General features: G+C 39.3%; 1 protein-coding gene across 1 annotated transcript in view; it reads left to right on the plus strand.

The window, feature by feature from the left end:
• Positions 1–11: 11 nt before the first annotated feature.
• LOC138951807 (extended synaptotagmin-1-like) overlaps positions 12–19,490 on the plus strand; it is a 56,954-nt gene continuing 37,475 nt past the window's right edge. The window contains exons 1-5 of the mRNA XM_070323358.1: positions 12–828; positions 5,210–5,295; positions 17,686–17,926; positions 18,451–18,579; positions 19,114–19,220. Coding sequence (XP_070179459.1) covers positions 500–828; positions 5,210–5,295; positions 17,686–17,926; positions 18,451–18,579; positions 19,114–19,220 — 892 coding nt within the window. The 5' untranslated portion in view covers positions 12–499. The remainder of the gene's footprint in view (positions 829–5,209; positions 5,296–17,685; positions 17,927–18,450; positions 18,580–19,113; positions 19,221–19,490) is intronic.

Below are 19,490 nucleotides of genomic sequence, written 5' to 3' on the forward strand. Positions count from 1 at the left end.
TTGTTTCCCTTATTGTTCCACTTCCGGTGCAAACAAGCCGTGTCGTCAGCTCAAGACAACCAACAAACAAACAACTCTGCGTGCGTTTTCTGAGGTAATTTCTCACTCTTGCTTGAGGCAGCTAGGTGCACAAAAAAAAGTTTCTCTTGATGACAGGTGAAAGTTTGCTCCCAAAAATGCTGATGCACGCAAAAGCCGAACGGCGATTATTGTGATTCGTGTGCAGTGGTGCATGGACCCTTGAAATCGACTGTGCGTAGACGATCAAAGCGCTGACAGACAGCAGGTGGAGAAGCCACGTTCACAGAACACTGAACTGAAGTTTAGACTGGAAAAGGCTGAGAAGCATTTGTTTTCGGGTCAAGGGCCGTTGCGCTGTGTTGCTTTAGTGCAAGTGTGAAAGTAAAAGGCCGGGTATGTCTGAAGTTTGTGTGCAATACTGCAGGTGCGAGAGGTAGTAGCGCAGAAGACGGACAGTAAAACTAATCCGGACAGCAAAATGAGTGCCCCAAATGGTGACATACGTTCTCCAGCAGACGCCAGGAAAGCTAACGCTGTGTTGGAGCATGGCAGCCGTGCAGTCACAGGCTTGACAGGAATGTATCTTCTTGTTGCTGCTGCAGTGTCTTCTTCATGGTTGATTGGTTTCTTTGAGTTCTCGTTTGTATGGGCCTTTTTGCTTATCGCCGGCCTGTTTCTCATCTGGAAAGCAAAGATCAGCAAAATCATCAAGCAGCATCTCAACTTAGAGGAGTCAGCTCTTTACAGGAGGAGAGCATTTCGACAGAACGAAACTGCAGAGTGGCTGAACTTCTTGTTGAATAGATGGTAAGTGTTTAAACCTTAAACCTGAAAAGATAAAAAATTGTGTAAAATATATTTAAGATCAGTTCTTTTTTCTCTCCCTCGTTTGATTTTTTTTTAAGTAGCACTAGCAGAAGACTTAATTGCTTAAATGTAATGCCTCTCCCTATACTAGTTATACCCACAATCCAATATATATATATTATATACACACATGTACACATGCTAACACTCTGTCAGTGTCTGTCTCTCACTCTCCCTCTCATTCACACAAATCTGTACACATACATATTCACCCATGCTTTGAATCATTGAATGGTTTAACCAACAAGCACTCCAACCCCCTCATGGCAACATTACTATGGAAAACATCAATTATTTTGTCTAGATAAGTGAATTGTTAACTCTTTCTGTTTCTTGGCCTTCGCCTTGCTGGAAATTGGATTTGAAAAACAGTGACAATTAATTAAGATTACCAGTACTGACTAAGAATGTGGCAATATTACTTTTTATAATATAATGCTTTTCGTGATGCACTGCTATAGTATAATTACATGACTTTACTTAAAATGCCTGTAAAGTTGGCTCAGTACGTTTTATGATGAAAAGGAAATACCATTGTTCAACTTCAAGTGAAGCCTAATCTGAACTAAGAGGCCCTCAGGCTTCACTCTTGTTCCCTAGTATATAATGTCATTAAAAGTCTCAAGGTCTTGACTTTGCATTGTGGAGGTGTGGGGATTATAGATGAGCTGAGAGGGACAAACAGCAGTGATTGTATTCTGAGCTGTATCAGAGTGTTGACTTAACCAGTGATCGCGCTAGGTATTTTTCAAACCGGTATGACGTCATGAGCTGGCTACAAGGCTCTCACGAAAATCGGTAAGCTTGCCAAGGCAACCAGTAAAAGACAAACAATGACTTACAATACATTAAATCAATGTCAGTGATATGCGGACGTTTTTTCTCCCCCCCTCCCCCTCAAAGCAACTGTCGCACAACTTGACAGTGACACATCAGCAGCCGCTGTGAGAGAGAGAGAGAGAGAGAGAGAGAGAGAGAGAGAGAGAGAGAGAGAGAGAGACTTCCGAAATAAAATAGGAAAGCAAATAGTAATCACGCAACTGGAAGACTTACTCACTAGTTACTTACTGTTACAGTTTCACTTTCGCCTAGTCTTTGTTGTCAAAAAGTGTTCACGCGCAGAGCCAACAGCATTTCTATGACTTAGCGATTTTGAATGGTCTTCGAGAGATGAATGTTGAAAATTTCGACAACCTCTTGTGTAACCATTTTTTTGACGTGTTTTTTTGCAGTCTTCACAAAACATGAGAAAGTTCTCCCCCTCCCCCTCTGTCCGCAACCACAGAAACTCTTTGCACCATTTTTCCTGAAATCGTTTGACAGTGGAAGATGCCGATGTTGGTTTCTTTGCCGCCGCTTGAGACTCGGGCTCTGCAGATGTACTAGGCCGTGAAGTACTTTCACTTTCAGTTCCTTCATTCAAAGGCCTTTTCTCACCTCTTGGGGGTAGAAAAGACAGTAAAGATCGTTGCTTCTTCATCGCAATCGACTCGCCTCACAATAATCAACTGTATGTAGACAAAGATCTAAGCTGGTGTGAGTACGTGATTTCCCGGTATGATGCTATGTCGGCTATAGTTAGACGCCGTCCCTTATAACATAAACTGAAAGATTTTACGATGGACCGGGAACCGAAAGAAATGGCGCGAAAAGTATGATGTCTGATTTTTGAGGTCATGTTTGACACCTTCACATCAAGTGTCATCAATGGAGACATAATCGCAACATTGTAGCGCTGTCACAACAAGCCATCCAAATCTCTCTCTCTCTCTCTCTCTCTCTCTCTCTCTCTCTCTCTCTCTCCCTCGTACTGACAAACGATTTTTGTAATTACTACTTTTTTTTTTACCGGTCAAACCAAATAACAATCGGTACGTCTGACCGACATCTACTTTTTTTCCCGGTATTGGCGAATCGTAACCGGTAAAATACCGGAAATTACCGGTAAACGCGATCCCTGCTTAACCTATTATAGTTGTGTTTGCCGATGGGATAGGTAAAGGGGACTTTTCACTTGTTCTGTTGACTTCGCAGGGGCAAGTGTTGGTTTTGAATGGGGCCAAATGTTTGGCTATAGGAATTCTCTATAAGGATTTAATAGACTTAGCTGTACATGATTAGTTTTCTGTGGGTATTGTATTGGTATTGTTTAGCAAATAGCACAGGTGCAGTAGAGATGGGGGATGTGTGTAAGGGGGTGAAAGAGATCCATGATTTCTTTTCCTTTATATATTCTGAAGTCTGTGAATTTTTATTACATAAAATTGTAAACTCTAAACTTTGAATTTTCACCATCATTGCTTTATTATTCTCTTTTGTGCTCAGTCCTTGCATTTTTCTTGTAACTGTAAGTCTGTGTTTAATTCTCCTTTTAGTTGAAGCTAAAGAAAGAAAGAAATTACACATGCACTATTTATTTATCACACACATACTGCATACTTTTTCCCCTTCTGAATTCTGCTTTTAAAGTTTGTTGAAGAGCTTATCCACTTTCCTACAAATATTTGACATACTGGCGATTGGCTTTTTTTTTCCTGACAATCTAGCAATTTAGTTTTTTTGCATGGTAATAGGTATAGGAACACCCATAACATTTCATGTTTTACACACTACCCACAGCTGCCACACACTGTACTGCATGCTATAGACACACCTTGACCAGTGGCCAGTACTTGTTATGAACTGTCTGGTCATTTGTCACAATGGCCAGCTGATAATGATGAGTAGTCTGATGGTGATAGGGAGGGATTCATGCCAAGTCTGAAAGGTAGTTGACACATATAATATATGTGTACACAGTGGTGAAACCAGGGCTGGTTTGATGTGGCTAGGGCGTTGACCTGCATTATGAAGAGGGCTTGGGCAGTAAATCTAGGGTGGCACATGCATGGTCTCGAATTCTGCTAACATTAGAAATAAAATCAACAATATGGTAAAAGCTTGTGGTTGAGTGTTTTGGATGAAATGGCCTGATGGTGAATTAATAATGGCTTTCCCGTGTCTTGCTCTAGACTGTGTGTGCACTGTGAAAAAGAGCCAATAGTGCAGTTTTTGAGATCTGAAGATTCTTAAGTTATAACAATAAAACAATTGTTTGCAATCTCGGTCTCTCTCCCATCCACCTGAACTCCCACCTCCTTCCAAATTCTCTTTTTAGCTGTCTGCATTTTTTGAGACCTCTAAATTAATATTGATCGTGTTTCAAACACGCACACATGCATATAAAAATGTGTTGCCGAGTCATTTTTAGGCTGTTACTGTTACTTTAATGATTAACTGTTCTGTTATCCCTTGTTAAACACCAGTATTTATGCACATTAATTTAAATAGTGATTTTTTTTCCATCACACTATTTGTTTAATTCTGTTTTAAAATTTAAAAGCATTTGTAAATTGTGCAAATCAGTCATAAGTTTTGAAATAAATCAACCTTACTTTTTCATTGATAAATATATTATTATCAAATAGGAGGATATTATAAGATGTTTGGTGGCTTGTTGACAGACCAGCTTTTTTGTTGGTCCAAGGGGACCATATCGTCTTTTGTTTCATCTTTATCGACCAAGGCCGAAGGCCGCGGTTGATAAATATGAGACAAAAGGCGATATGCTCCCCGAGGACCAACAACAAAGTGCTGGTCTGACAACAAGCCACCAAACATCGTTTTTGTCATCATTTTGGTTGTGCAACAAAATGCACAATAACCCACAGGGAGACGAATTTTTAGAATCCAACTCCGGGCCACAAAGCATCGTCACAGTAGCACGAGATAACACGTCAAACTTGTATGTGACGTCAAACGTAGCTTGTTGACGCTTTTCTTCCAGTCTGAAAATGTACAGAGCAGCGATCATACCTGTGAATTCAGTAAGTGTTGAGCATATTTCTTTTCTTTTAAGTGTTTATGACTTTTCGTTGTGGATTTTGCGATTACAGAGATAAGTTGCAAATTGACCATGAGTCGCCGCGGTAATTATCAACATTGATTGGGTCTTTGAGAGTGAATGCTTACAATCGTTGTCCTCGGAAACACAAATCCAAAGCCACGATGGTTCCACACATCAAACAATCAGCCTGATTGGCTTTTACTTTGACAATCCACGTTTCACATGAAAGCTCAAACCCATTCACCACCTCGAGTTATTGCATGGGGAACATGAGATTTATTTACCAGGTGTTTGTGAATGAAAACTCGTGAAAATGATGACAAGATGGATTGACACATTCAGAATATTACCTAATGATCTAAAGAAAAACTAGTCAATTTCACTACAAATTTTGATACATTTGCATATATTGAAACCCTTTTTCTTTTGCTACAGGTGGGTTTTTAGCTCATATTCCATAGAACAACTGATCAAGAGACGACTTGATGAGAGGCTCTGGGACATCAAGCCACAGTTTTTAGGTGAGTATTGAAAATGTCCATGTTTGAACTAGCTGTTTAACAAAAAGTCTTAGCATTCAGTTACTAAAAAGTGGCTGCAAAAATCAATAAAAACATTGGTATTGGTATGTCAAACAGAAAAGTTTAGGAGCAGCAAAAAAGAAGTGGTGGTTGAAGGAGCTATGCTATTAACATGAAATGTTCATTGACGAGAGAGCGAGAAAGGGCGAGAGTGCCTCCAGCAGTATCAGTGTCTTCAACACAGCCATACATAAACCAGATCTGTTCCTACAGCGTATCGAAATTGCGCAAACAATGTAGCGTAATACAGGGAAGAGGATGGTGAGAGACATATTACGTTATAACTGACTGACAATACAGTTTGTAATTGATTAGCACAACATTATTCCTGCTAGGAGACAATTAGTCAGCAATTATGAAGCAGGAAAAGATGATCAATTAAGAGAGGCAGTCGACGAGCGACATAATAACTGACTCACTGACAATATACAGTTTCTAATTCGATAAGTATACAGAACTTCTACAACTCCAGAGAAATCATCAGCCAGCTGTTAGAGAGGGGGGAGGCAGGTCAGGGTGTGGCTGCATGACAGTCCAAGTGACTCCACTTTCTGGCATGAAGTGAACGCCTGAGTAACCAGAAATTGTACACTTTCCACTGCTATTCCGAGGGCTGTATTGACACCCACCCTATCTTGCATGCCTTAAATTAGGTTTCACTGTACAACTGAAGCTGTAACAGTAAAACCCCTCTTACGAGATCCTTGTCTAATTTTTCAAGGTGGTGAGAGACAGTCTGAAATTGATTCATTGTGATAAAATTCTTCTTTACAAATGTCACTTTAACAATATTTGTTTTTCCTTCCTTGAAGTTGAATAAAGTAGCTGAAAGAAATAAAGTGTTAAAAAAAAATAGAGAATGCAGATTCAATTTGAAACAGTGTGCTTGGAGAGTTTTTGAGTCACTTGAGAAAAAGTGACTCTATGTAATCGGTCAGTGTTAGTCTGTCCGGCCGGCCGTCCGGCCGGCCGTCCGTAGACACCACCTTAACGTTGGACTTTTCTCGGAAACTATCAAAGCGATCGGGCTCATATTTTGTTTAGTCGTGACCTCCAATGACCTCTACACTTTAACGATGGTTTCGTTGACCTTTGACCTTTTTCAAGGTCACAGGTCAGCGTCAAAGGAAAAATTAGACATTTTATATCTTTGACAAAGTTCATCGGATGTGATTGAAACTTTGTAGGATTATTCTTTACATCAAAGTATTTACATCTGTAGCCTTTTACGAACGTTATCAGAAAAACAAGGGAGATAACTAGCCTTTTCTGTTCGGCAACACACAACTTAACGTTGGGCTTTTCTCGGAAACTATAAAAGTGACCGGGCTCAAATTTTATGTGAACGTGACTCATTGTGTTGTGAATAGCAATTTCTTCCTGTCCATCTGATGCCTCATATAATATTCAGAACTGCGAAAGTGACTCGATCGAGCGTTTGCTCTTCTTGTTATTTTATATTATGAGGGAAAAGCTTGGAACCTTTTGGAAGAAATTAGTTGCAAATATCTCTTGTCATACTGATGTAGCAAATTACCTCTAGGTATACCATCAGGTGCCTGAACATACAATGTATTACAATTAAAAAAACAACAACAGGCATACTGTCGTCAGTGTGTTCTTTTGTAAGGGTTCCATGGTTACGTACTAATTGAAATTGTGATAGTTTACACATGCACTCCAGTTCGCATGCGTATATATTTGTCTTTCTTCTGTATTCGAAAGTTCAAAAAGTGGGCAGCGATGTGCTAGTCATGCTTTGAATTTTATTTTCCCATGCCATTAGCATCATGTCAGGGTGATCTTGCAGTGACACATTTATGACAGTGTAAACTTGTGAAAACTCATTTGCATTGTGGTAAATATATTTTCCAAGTACAATAGAACCTCAGTTTTTGTAGGACCCACTAATTTAAATACTCCCCCCCTTTTAGACCTTGCTTTTTCTGGTTTTCTGGTCATAATGTCTAAACCCCCCCCCCCCCCCCCCCCCCCCCCCTCATTTTAAGAATTTGCCATTTTAAGATCTGATTTTCTCAATTTTAGAGGTTTTAACAGGGGCCTACATTGTACATCTCTACTTTAAGCCTTTCATAATGTTCAAGTATGATCGCATTCCCAGGGATGTCGTTAGACATCGGACATATATAACGATGAAAATCCCCAAATGTCCGATTCACATTGCCGCATGTCGGTCAGATGTCCTATCGTTTAAGCCTGAGCGTGGTCATTGTCCGATATGTACTCCATTCCTTCGGACAGCGCGATATTCGTTAATTTTCATTTCAAGATACAAATCTTCTAAAAGACCGAACGCTCTCGTGTTCAGCTGACACTGAAGTTGCCAGTGCCGCGTGCGGATCTTTTCTTTTGTCGGGAATTCCCGAACCATTTGCGGTATGCGCCGTTTGGGTATAACCGTCTCGGTGCAGCGCACTGATCTAAAAATAGTGGATTATTTTTAGATCAGTGCATGCTACAGGAGTACGGGAGACAACTCCAACTGACTAAATTTGTCGTCTGCTTTTGTTTTCGATACGAGACGAAGCACTGAATTATGCCGCTGAAAAAACCCAACTAAAGCCTGCAAAAGATCAGCATTAGATCAAACCGATCATTTTGTTTTTCAACTTTTATCCAAATCATGCAGTTTGTAATCAAAGTAAGAGCTCTGAAGTTGTTCATGTTGCATGGTTTCTTTTTTGTGGTTTCTTTGAAACTAAACAAATACAACATTATACGCACACTGTGTTGATGTATTTACTATATTATGTGTGTGTTCTACAGCGCGCGCGTGTGTGTGTGTGTGTGTGTGTGCGTGTGTGTGTGGGCGCATGACTTTGGAACAATTCCATGGAATGTGTTATAAGCTGTTTGGCGCAAATTCATAATGTCCTATTAAACTTTCTGAAAGCGGTCAAATGTCCTATTGATGCTGAAGAACTCAGGACATTTGTCCTAAAGGTATGAATTTGTAGCAACATCCCTGCATTCCTGCACTTTGCTGCTAAGTGATAATATGTGAACATAGTCTGAACATTACAAAAGCAAGGCAGAAGAAGAAGAAAGAAAAATTATTGAAAGAGACGGAAATAGGAAAAGCGAACAACTGGATGTCCGGCAGATGTTACCTCACTTCTTTGTAGGACGTGGTGGTAATTGTAGAGTGAAATCATCCTCGACATGTTCACGTCTCATTGTGTGTGTGTGTGTTAATGTAAGCTGAATATGCATGTGTGTGTGTGTGTGTGTGTGTGTGTGTGTGTCACAGCCACTTTGTGTGTGCCTATTTGTGTGTACATGTGTGTGTGGCTGTAGCTGTAGCTGTGTATGTGGTTGATGTTGTGGTCCTGTGTTAAACTCTCACACAGAAGTGTACAGTACTGCTTCGACTTCAACTTATTTTCTTCTCAAGTTTCAAGTCAAGCTTAAGTTTTTGTCTATTCAAGGACAAACTGTTTTATTTTGCAAAGCTCAATTCAAAAGCCTTTATTCACGTAGCAGTGACAGGCTTATAATCGGATTATATAGTTGCTAGGAGTTGAAAACCTTAAGGAGATCTTTTATGTCAAACTGGAAGAAAGAAGATTGGGTCAGTAACTGAATTCAGCAGTGAAAAGTTTGTTGCAAATTTCTGAACTGTTCTGACGTTGTGGATGAACTCAGCCTTAAGAGAGGGAGAGACTTTGAGAGAGAGAGAGTTTTGAGAGTGTTTTGTGTGTGCATGTGTGTGTGTCCATGAGTTGTTACACTCTGTTGGTGCATGTGAGAGAGAGAGAGTGAGGAGGAGAGAGACAGGTGAGGTCAGATGTAACCCAGCAGCATGTTCAATTAAATATGTCAAACCTTTCTATAACGACCACCCAAGGGACCAACCAAAAGTCATCATTTAAATAGACAGGTGGTCGCCATGAAAAGGTGAATTATATAGAAGAAAAAATCATCTGGAAACCTTCGAAGTGGAAATGTTGTGGGCAGGTGGCTGCGAGTGCTTTGAGAGGTGGTCTCAAGGGTTGCTGTTTGACTGTGGTGGCAGGTTGTATACTTATCTGAAATAGATGGATGAGTTAACTTTAGCCTGTCATCAATATAAGCACAAATGAAGCTCTTTGTACAGGTGTGCGGTTGTGAAAAAAAAGGGGAGGGGGAAGTAGAGAGAGTGGGGGGGAAGTAGAGAGAGTGGGGGTGCGGCTGTTCTGTATTCTTATTAACTTAATATTTGTTGACCACGCTTCGTATGATTCGTTTTTGAGTCACTTGAGAAAAAGTGACTCTATGTAATCGGTCAGTGTTAGTCTGTCCGGCCGGCCGTCCGGCCGGCCGTAGACACCACCTTAACGTTGGACTTTTCTCGGAAACTATCAAAGCGATCGGGCTCATATTTTGTTTAGTCGTGACCTCCAATGACCTCTACACTTTAACGATGGTTTCGTTGACCTTTGACAAGGTCACAGGTCAGCGTCAAAGGAAAAATTAGACATTTTATATCTTTGACAAAGTTCATCGGATGTGATTGAAACTTTGTAGGATTATTCTTTACATCAAAGTATTTACATCTGTAGCCTTTTACGAACGTTATCAGAAAAACAAGGGAGATAACTAGCCTTTTCTGTTCGGCAACACACAACTTAACGTTGGGCTTTTCTCGGAAACTATAAAAGTGACCGGGCTCAAATTTTATGTGAACGTGACTCATTGTGTTGTGAATAGCAATTTCTTCCTGTCCATCTGATGCCTCATATAATATTCAGAACTGCGAAAGTGACTCGATCGAGCGTTTGCTCTTCTTGTTTGGCATGCATTTGACTGAGAATAAAAGCATTAACAAAACGATCTTATCTTGAGACTGTCTTGGGGGGGGTGTGTGTGTGTGTGTGTGTGTGTGTGTGTGTGTGTGTGTGTGTGTGTGTGTGGTGGATATGATGACTGAGCCAAAAGAATAAAAGGTGTAGAACCTGAACAAGTGAAGTTGACAGAAATAGCAGAATAATATTGCTCAAGGTAATGTTGACTGTAATAGTTGTGCTGAATTCGGCACTGAATATTACAAGAACCACAGCCTGTTATAACAGTCGGACTGCATGTGTACTCCCTAGATATTTCCTTGCACAGTATGCTGCTTCCTCACTGAATGTGATCTGTGTTGTGCTAGTTGTAACTGTGGGGCAGGACCATACAATGCATTCTTTGTCGTGCATGAGTGAATTTTTTATGTTGCCCCTCTATTTACAACTGAGTGCTTGCGTTATGTAGCTCCTGTGATCCTATCTGGAAGGCAGTTAATATCAAAGTTGACTATTCAACCATGACCTTTCATGTAACTGCACTGGCAATGAGGTATGCATGACCAAAACTAATTCACTGCAGTACTTATGCAAAGAGGGAGGGGTTACATTTTTGTTCACAGAGCAGCGTGTAATTGTACCTTTTTGATGGTTTTAGTTTTACATGCGGCACACATTGTCTGTTACAGACGCACTGCATGTTAGGAACAAGCACATAGTCACTCAGGTATTCACACATCCGTTGCACATATCCATTGCACACACACAAACATGTGTACACACACACACACAAACATGTGTACATGCACGCACGCATGCACACACACACACATACACACACACACACACACTCCATAATGTGCTGCTGCATGCAAAAATCATACACCAAGATCCATAAACATTTGCATTTGCCATTCGATTTCTGCAGCCTGTAGGTGTAATAGAAATGACATTTTGTTTAACTCAGGTCATCTCCATAATAAGCAAATATGAAACTACAACAATAACAACAAAGGCAAAACAAACACTTAGACATGAAATAATCTTAAGACTAATTTTACTAATGAAGAAAGAGGATACATGTTTATTAGCTAATGCAAGTGCCTGTTTGTACATTGTTTAGCCCCCAGCACCACCAACAAAAAAAATCACATTGCAACAGTGTGTTTGTGAGTGTCTGCGTGCATGTGTTGTAAACAAGTACATAAGACCGTAAGTGTTTGTACAGCTTGCATATACACCCTTACCCAAATGCAGTATACTTATTTTGTACTGCAGGAGGTACAATTTTGGTACGTTTGCAGCACATTTAAGGTACGTACTGAAAATGTACCAAATTGGAACCGTGCTGAAACTATGCTGAAAAGATACCAAAAATATACCTCCAAGTACTGAAAACGTACTTCCCTTTTCAAAGTATCAACATGTACTGAAAATATACTGAATATGTGCTGTTAACATGCACACCATGAAAGTTTTAGGGCAAATGCTAGCATTTATAAATAAGAAAAACTGAGAAAAGTCAAAGCAGTGGCAATCTTCAGCTTTTAATATCCGAAAAATAACAATGCATTCACATGAATCCATGTGTATATATATATCTATATCTATATATGCACACACACAATGCAAATTTAAAACAAATAGTGTTCAACTTTACAGAAAAATATGTATTAACTTTTACACCTGCATGCAAGCATACCACAACCATACTGCAAATGTACCACAAATATACTGCAACTGTACTGATTAATTGCTGCTTTGGAGACATACCTCACAGATACTGAAAGCATACTGATAATATACTGCCATAGAAGTTAAAGAATATACCATAAGTATACTGATTATGTACTGCTGCAGAACTATACTAAAAGTATACTAATAATATACTTCTCCAGAGGTTTAAGAAAAATTGCCACAGAAAAAAGAATGTACTATAAGTATACTGATTATGTACTGCTGCAGAGGTATACCAAAAATGTACTAAAAGTATACCAATAATATACTTCCCCAGAGGTTTAAGAAAAATTGCCACAGAAAAAAGAATGTACCATTAGTAGAGACATCCAGATTTGCCTTCGTCAAAAGTTCGTGAGTTCCAATCTTCGCGAGTTTGTTGAAGTGGTGACGTCACATCCCGTCACGGTCACCACTTTCCAAGTTTCGGTCCAGATCTACGCGAAGTTCTTCGTGCGCGTTCGTCTGTTTTTCGAAACAGTGATGACGAGTAGTGTTATATGTGACGAGTCTTTTTTTATCGGAATATTCCAGAATCGATTTTTAGATTCATTACTGTAAAATCTCCCAACTCTAAAACAACTAGGCCTAGTGCCGAGTAGTGGAGATCAGTGGAAACAAGTGTCTTGTGCAAGAGAGATCAAGGGAGATAATTGGCAGGATATGTCGCCCGTCGACTCAAGTTGTGAGTTTTGTGTGGGTATCCGTGTTCATGCACTATGCCTCCAAAATGAACAGTTTACAGATGCACCGTCCACAGAAGCGTCGTAAAGATATTAAACTTTAACACTGCGCACATAAAACATATTTTTAACATTATGAAAAGGACTAAAAGTACTCACGAAGATTGCTGATTGAGGTTCGTCAAAAACGCCTTTTTCACCACGCAGATCCCGGTCTTCGGCAAGCAGTGGTGGGCACGAAAAACCAAGCGCATGCGCATTGAGGCACAAAGTTAAAAATAGAGAGGAAATCCCCACCACCGACGAATGTTCGTCTGACGAAGGTTGAATCTGGATGTCCCTAGTATACTGATTATGTACTGCTGCAGAGGTATACCAAAAATGTACTAAAAGTATACCAATAATATACTTCCCCAGAGGTTTAAGAAAAATTGCCACAGAAAAAAGAATGTACCATTAGTATACTGATTATGTACTGCTGCAGAGGTATACCAAAAATGTACTAAAAGTATACCAATAATATACTTCCCCAGAGGTTTATAAAAATAGCCACAGAAAAAAGGGGGTGGGGGGAGGGAGAGGGGGTGGGGGGGGGGGAGAGGGGGTGGGGGAGAGAGGGGGTGGGGGGAGGGAGGGAGAGGGGAGGGGGGTGGGGGGGGATAGAAAGGAAAAAAATATATGTCAGTACACAAAAAAATAACCCTCATCAAAGTTTCCATACCATAGAACATGGGTGGAGATCACATAAGGCCAAAAAAAAAAAATTGTCTGTTTAGGGTAACATGACCAAAAAAAGTAGGGTCGGTAGGTAGGTAAAATTTTTTTTTTGTGTGTGTGTGTGTGTGTGTGTAAATGCTATGTTGGCTGAACATTCACTTCTTATATTTGATGAATACATGTTTCAAAACTAACGTATAAATAAAACAGAGAGAAAGGGAGAGAAAGAAACGCCAAATGTCTCTTTTTAGCATTTTTACCTCTTTTTTTTTTTTTTTTTTTTTGAAATCAAAAAAAAGTTTTTGGGTCGGCGCCAAATCGATAGGATCGGTCGGGTTACCCTAAACAGACAATTTTTTTTTTTGGCCTAAAGACACCACAGACAAAATATGACTAGAACTCTCATACCAATAATAGGAGAGAAACAATTTGATGTACATACAACAGAACGTGACTAGATAAACGCATGACTAGAAATCACAAACCAATTTTAGGAGAGAAACAATTTGATGTACATACAACAGAACGTGACTAGATAAAAATATACCACAGAGAAAAAAAATTAAAAAAAATTGGCACATTAGAATCAAACAGATCTAAAAGAAAATAAAGTCTGTCCATACATCCAAACAACCATAGGTCCTGGCACATGGCACAATAATATATTACATCAGAACGTAAAAGTTACTTCGAATTCTTAGCTTTACAAATGGCTGCTGACAGCTTGCTCCGCAGCACCGTCCTAATCCTCGCCGACGAGCTGCCCTCATTGCTTGCCACGGTGTAAGCTGAAATGATATATTCAGCAGGTTCAGACAATTTCACAAAATTATAATTCAAATTAAAGCCTGCAAGAAAAACATTAATATCCATCCAAACCTCTGTACTTGAAGTCTTTTCTTTAACTTTACCAGCAGAATAGCACTTGTGCAATTAATTAATATGAATGCATCTCTGTCTGCTTCAGATCCGGGATGTTCCCCCGGACAAGATTTTTAACTTTTTAAAAGAGATCAAGATTTTTTTTATAAGATTGTAAGTACCAGAAGTGATAGTGATTAATTTTTAGAACCTTCTTTTACAGTGATAGATCTGAATTTTTTGTTTGTTTGTTTAACGCCCAGCCGATCACGAAGGGCCATATCAGGGCGGTGCTGCTTTGACATTTAACGTGCGCCACACACAAGACAGAAGTCGCAGTATGCGAATGCTTGCAACAAAATTCACAAATGGCTAAGCAAGTCACGTGGACAACATCGAGTCATAACGGAGTGGTACCCAGGCATCAGTACTTGGCTAGTTACGCTATGTTCATTATTGATTGTCGAGGGATAAGTGAACATTTTGGATGCTTGTCATTTTGTTGTTGAGCATAGCAGCTTTTGGCTTGGCGTAGCAATGACTGCAAAATCGGAGCATGCTACGCCAAACATTGTAGCAGTTGGCAGGTATGCAGCTATCATACCTGACATACCTTGTGTAGCATAGCTGGCCATCAGCTCCCCCTCCAGCTTGTACTAATAGTAAATAACTTAATATACAATTCAACATTTGATTATTTTAGTTTAACTTTGAAGAGAAACAATTAGTTAAACTTGCTAATTTTCAAATACTAAATGTATGGAAGGAAATAATTGGTTGGCAATATTACAAATGACGAATGCAAGCACTCTTCGTGGGTGCAAGTGAGGCTCTATAAAGTATAAAGAATGTCCATGGCCAATGACTCATTACTAAAGTGCTCAAATTCAAACTCAAAGCTAAGTTCTGTTCTATTTCTAGTGGCACTGGTAACAGTAACTTCAGTAAGTGAAAGTTTGAAAAGAGTAAAGAATGTGTATTTCTTTGTCTTCGTGCCATACTACCACTACCAGTCCCATTATCTCATATCTGACAGAGACACTGTGTCTACTGACCTTGAACTTCACTTTTCAGTCACTCACTGGGTCAGCACAATAGCTACACTAAAAGTTAAAATACCACTGTATCAAAACAATCAACACAATTACTTACCAACGAGAGTGAAGAGGGTTTGTGAAGAGAGTGAGTCACTCATTGCGATTCGGGTGGAGGCAAAGTGGATGTTTCATGTTTCGTTTCTGAGCCAGAGGTGTCACTGTCAGCCATGGTTAGAACTCCACGTTGTCAAAGGACCGGCTGGCTTTTCGCATGGAAGTAGTTGTGCATCTCAACATTGCAACAATATTGTAGACTTTGATCCCACACTTAGATATCCAGTTCAAAAGCTTCGTTCATGATGCATTCCTGGGAAAATATCCACTCTAGACACGCACTGTTTCAGTCACATGTGGCAGCTTCAAAAATGGCGGTGTACTTTTGTCTCCTTTCATTTGATTGGGCGATATTTTTAGAACTAGCCACCATGCAGACAAGAGTGAAAAGTAGGTTTTGGACCAGAAATGTTTTCAAATCACTAAGGTGTTGTTGTTTTTTTAAAGTTTTTTTTAATCACATTCTTTTGTCCAGTGGATGCAGCAACATATTTATGTTCTGCTTATTTTGAAGTTTAAACTGTGTTTTAGGTATAAAAAAAAAAAGAAAAGAAAAATTGAACATTTTGAATAAGTTAATTTACTGTGCCGTCTTGTTAAAATAAATAATGCAGAATATTGTATACATGTGTGTTTTGGTTGGTGTATTTATTCCAGTTTGAATGGTACCTGGATGTTTGGGGAAGAAGAAGGCAAACGATGAAACGTCTATATCATTAAGAATGTAGATGCAAATTGTAATGTCTTGCTTTAAGTTAACTGAAACATATGGTCAAATATATATATATATATATATATGCATTTGATTTACACTATCGATGACAGCTAGAGAAAATGGCTCGATGAAAGATTGAATGGCGTAGTGTTTGTCGTACATTTTCAGTACACAAAATGTTTCTAAGTCCAACTGGCACTCGCAGTATGAAAAGTAACAAAGTCGAAGCAGTACATTTGCAGTACAGGCAAAAAATGGCTAAGTTATTTTGGTATGTTTTCAGTATACATAATATTTTCTAAGTCCAAAAGAAGCACATTTTCAGTACACAAAATGTTTTCTAAGTCATATTGAAGTACTTTTTCAGCATACAAAATATTTTCTAAGTCCAACAAAAGCACATTTTCAGTACATCAAAAAGTGGTTAAGTCTAAACGAGGTATGTTTTCAGTACAATAGAGGTATGTTTTCAGTATACCACCTAACTTGGTTCAAAACTGCAGTACATTTTCAGTGTACCTAAAATGTACTGAATTTTCTTTGCAGCACATTTGAAGTACATTTGAAGTACATTTTTGGGCAGGAGGTACAAATTCAGTACATTTTCAGCTCATGTTTGGTATACCTAATTTGTGCTGATTTCTGTGGGGGCAGTACTGGCAGGTCTTCTTCCCAATGTTGTTCGTGAGAGTCAGAGACATTCGTTTCTGGGCTGTTGACTCCCACTCCTTGATTGATGCTTGTGGTACTTGTGCTGCACGGGATGATAGATACATGTAGATGTGTGTAGAGGCGTTGGCTTGGTTGTGTGTGGGTGTGTGTGCGCATGGATGTGAGCATGTGTATGTGTGGATTTTTGTTGTGTGTTTGATGGAGATGGTGAAGTTACAGAAAAAATTAAAGAGAGAGAGAGATGCACTGTAGCTGGGCACAAACATATTTTTGTAAATGCACGATCAGAAGCTTCATACAAAACAACACCATTCACTTCCTGCCTGCTAAAGTACAAGAACCACACAAGTCTTTTCAAACCCAAATAAAACCAACATTAAGTTTTTGTTTTTCCTTATGTAACCTAGCTTAAACCTATCCCTAAATCAAGATAAAAGGAAATGACAAGTTAAGTGTCAGGTATTCAGTGGAATTCCCTTTTGAAGACTGCCAAAGACTGCCAAAATCATGTATTAAAAGGGACTGGATTAGCCTTAAAAAACATCAATGTAAATTTATAGACATGTTGAAAAGCAAGGCTTTGGAAGGGAGCTACCATGCTATTGTTCTGATGTATGAGAAGCTAAATGGATCCAGGTGATCAGTTATGATAATCTTAGCATAAGCGAAATGGTGTTTTATTGTTTTAACCAAAAATAGTGTAATACCAACACCAACTAGACCCCCCCCCCTCCCTCTCCATATCCCACCCCTCTAAACCCCACCATTGTCTGGGTATGTTCGTATGTGTGAAGTCAATGAGTAGTCAGTCTTATTTCCTGATGGTAAATAGTTTGACCTTTTTGTATTATGTTCATGTAATTTATATATGTTATCACAAAAAGAAAAGAATAAAAAACAATTATTACATATTCAAGCAATTTACATTCATAGGTATGAATAGGAATGTTGTTTTTAGAAGCTTATCATTTGTCAACTTACTTTAAAAAAACTTTTCTTTTGTGTTTCAGACAGCCTAGAACTGAACACCTTCAACACAGGCGACCAGACGCCAAACATCCGAAATGTGCAGGTATTTGAGTACTGCGAGGGGGCCCCGGGGGGCCACAAACCCATCAGCTGGTCCAACGTCAACAAGCCGCCTGCCGGCCTGGACAAGATGTCCAGTTACCAGCTGGTTGTCCAGTGTGACCTGCAACTCCTGGCTGAGGACTTTCGCATGATCTTTCGGGCCAGGGTTGGGTCTAAAAAGTGAGTCAATTTCTTAGGATTTTTGACTTGTTTGGTGTCTGTGTCTCTAGGGCTTATTTCCAGTGGTATTTTTAGTGTTTGTGTGTGTAAATGTGTGTGTATACATTACTGTGTTTAAACAAAAAATTCTTTCCGTTGTTATTAGTGACTTATCTATGAGTTTTCAGATGGAAAGGTTGAGATGATTGTTTTGTTATAATGACGCAGTGCAGTTCAGTTTGTGTGATTTTTTCCTCTCAGTGAAACAGGATGTTTTTTGTTGTTTTTTCTAAACATTGAATACATTTCAACCCTGGTTTCTAGAAATTTAGATTTATAACTGAAAGATTAATGTCACATGGTATAGGTGCAAGAGGCAGTGATATTGGTAGGTAAGGAAATGTGTGAAAAGGTAATATAGATCATTTGTATGTAAGGAAGAATATGAGTAAAGAGGAAAGGACATTCTTCTTATACCTTAGTCTTAGACTATATTTATTTGTGATTGCATTTTCCATGACTGGTTTGTAATAAATGTGTTTCAGAGTGAACATAGGGTTTGACATCGCCGTGGAGGATCTCCAGCTGTCGGGAACCATGCAGGCCATCCTCCACATGTCCATGGACGTCCCTTTCCCCCACATCACCAAGGCAACCATGTCCTTTGTGGAAAAGTGAGCTTTTTTAATCACTTCATTTTACATTGTTTATGCCATTTTCTTCTTCTTCTGTTGCATTCATGGGCTGCAACTCCTGTAAACACACTGTTTTGCACGAGTGGGCTTTTTTGTGGAAGGCGTTTTTTTCAGGATCTTTAGGCACTCATATTCTGTTACAGGGGATGCGTGCTGGGTATTTTTGTGTTTGTGCAACAAATGACATGGCTGACAGGATCTTTTCTTTACTAACTTTTTCTTGTGCTTGTGTGTACACACATGGGGATAAGGCATATAGCACTGGCTGCACGTAAGTTGATCACTTTGCCTGTATTTTTTGGTAGTCTTTTAATTTTGCATTTTATGCCGTATCATTCTGAGAGAGACAGCTCAGGAATTCCCCCGATTCCTTTATTTGTCTGTTCTTAATACCCCTCTACAGGTTATAAAACTTAAAGCAAAGAGCAACGAAAAAGAGTAAATGAGAGTAAGAGTTTTATTTTTGCCTGACTAGCAGTAGTTGCAGCTACAGTTGTGTTTGTGTGTTTACAGACCAGATGTGACCTTCAACCTACGCATGATGAAAGCTCTGCAGATGATGGAGGTCCCCCTGTTGAAAAGCTGGATTCACACCAATGTGATGGAAGGATTCACTAAAGGTAACTTCCATCTTCAACATAAGGTTTATCAAGAAACGAATTATATTAGTACTTTGACAGGACATGAAAGTTTTGGGTTCATGCTTCCTTGAGGTCAATTAAGTCAATCCTCATTTGTGGCACAATTAAATGGTTATTGTGGATCTTTTCTGACAGTTTAACTTCCAAAAACATTCAAAGGCAAACCTGCTCCTTTGTAAACCTGTAATGGTGCCAGTTCTAATTTTTGAGATTTTAAATCTGTACCCAGGTTAGCCAGTTTAAAGCAAG

This window comes from Littorina saxatilis, linkage group LG17 (assembly GCF_037325665.1).
Source record: "Littorina saxatilis isolate snail1 linkage group LG17, US_GU_Lsax_2.0, whole genome shotgun sequence".
Taxonomy (NCBI): domain Eukaryota; kingdom Metazoa; phylum Mollusca; class Gastropoda; order Littorinimorpha; family Littorinidae; genus Littorina; species Littorina saxatilis.